The sequence below is a fragment of the Apis dorsata genome, unplaced genomic scaffold, assembly GCF_000469605.1.
Source record: "Apis dorsata unplaced genomic scaffold, Apis dorsata 1.3 scaffold_262, whole genome shotgun sequence".
NCBI classification, from domain to species: Eukaryota; Metazoa; Arthropoda; class Insecta; order Hymenoptera; family Apidae; genus Apis; species Apis dorsata.
This window is the reverse complement of record NW_006263540.1, coordinates 227,273-228,983: the sequence shown is the minus strand read 5'-3', so window position 1 is coordinate 228,983 and position 1,711 is coordinate 227,273. Positions and strand designations below refer to the sequence as shown.

Below are 1,711 nucleotides of genomic sequence, written 5' to 3'. Positions count from 1 at the left end.
CAAGAACCCCACCTAAAACCCCTTCACCTTCATCGGAGGAAGGAGCCGGGGGGGAGCCGTTGCGAGGAGAGGGAGGGAAGGAGGGGAGGGGGGGACTCGAACGTCGCTTTTTCCATACATTTATGCCTTGATGATTATTAGCGCGGCGCCTTACAAACATCCGGAGGTATTACCACCTACCCGATATTCGCTACCACCTACCACCTTGCCGGCCGATAGCCACCTCTCCGGCCCCCTCGGTTGCACGTCGTCGATCTGAAAAGGAGGTGAATGCGCGCGAGAGTGTATCATTGGACAAGGAATTGGGGCAGGAGCCAATAGTAAGGAGCGCGAGGTGGAGCGATAGGTTTTAAATAGATGTACAACAGCACACAGTGGACTACGGGTAAAGGATTAAGAGCGACGCACACACGCGCGCCTCCGCGCCGGGAACGATTGAATTCGGGAACCGGGAATTCCGTGACCTCGCGGGCCCCGGCTGTTATTAAACAACAAAGCAAAAGGCCCTCCCAGTCGTCGCTCGCAGCCCGATCAGTTAGTTGGTGGTTAGTTTTTCGCTTCCCCTGGGGGCTATCGCCGGTGTGAAACGGCGACGAGAGAGAGAAGTGACGGTCGAGATAGAGCGCGGCGACCACAAAGAGCGTCTCAGTCGGCGCTGAGCCATTGCCTCAGCAAGTCTCGCCACAAGTCGGAGATCTAGTTCCAACCACGGAGAAACTTCCCGCCAAACAGCATGAGATCGCACTTGGCCGGCTGCCGCATCGCCACGTTCGTCCTCGCGACGATACTCTTCGAATGCGCGAGGATCACGATCGCCATACGCGTCACGCAGCTGTCAGGCAGGAAGAGCGGTGAGTCATTTTTCTTCTTCTTCTTCTTCTTCTGCTCTCTTCTGTTCTCTTCCCGGTGTCGTTAACGTTGTCGTTGTTGTGCACGTTGATGCATCCTTCCGTCCTCTTTCTCCTCTCTCTCTCTTTCTCTATCGTTACGTACCATCTAACTTGGAGGTCCCGCTTCTTCCTTCCTCCTTATTCTCCCGCGCTTCGACGACTATCACCTGTCCTTTTCTCACTTCTTGTCGCGTCTCGTATCCTCCTTGTCCTTGGGGGATTCGCGGTCTTCGACCTTCTTCCTCCCGCTGCTTCCTCTTTTCGCTCCGTTTTTCTCTTCTTTTTCCTTTTCTTCTTCTTTCCTTTGTTTCTCTCTGCCATCCAGTTAGCCTCCCTCTCCTCCCTTCCTTTCCCCCAGTTACAGTAATGTTCTTCCTGCGTTTCCTCTTCCCTCTCCTCTCGCCAACTCTGTTTTTCCTTCTTCTCCTCGACCGTTGTTTCAGTACGTGGATTTTCGCGCGTCGACCTGGATAGGTGGCCGCGAGTGAAGTGATGATACAAGATCGATTGTGTAGCGAGAAATTATTGTCCGGGAAAAACTATGTGAAGAAAACCGTGGTGATGTGTTTACGACTCATTGGGACGATCGTGTCTTCACACGAAGACATCTTCCTCCGCAAACTTTCGTAAATGTAGTCGAAGTAGAAAAGACGATGCTCTTGTCCAATTTCGACGAACCACGTATGATTTTTCTCCGTTTGAACGAATGGGATGCCATTTGTTTATTTCGTATACGCGAATATCAATGAACGAATGGATTATGCACGATCTTTCCACGATTCACGTGGATTTCGAATCACGGCAGCGCACATGGAATGCAC

The 1,711-nt window shown here is 52.2% G+C and overlaps 1 protein-coding gene across 1 annotated transcript in view; it reads left to right on the top strand.

Moving 5' to 3' along the window:
• The first annotated feature begins 517 nt into the window (after nt 1–517).
• The window catches only part of LOC102681945 (L-ascorbate oxidase-like), a 46,559-nt gene continuing 45,365 nt past the window's right edge, over nt 518–1,711 (top strand). The window contains exon 1 of the mRNA XM_006616374.2: nt 518–851. Within this exon, the coding sequence (XP_006616437.1) occupies nt 734–851 (118 nt within the window). The 5' untranslated portion in view covers nt 518–733. The remainder of the gene's footprint in view (nt 852–1,711) is intronic.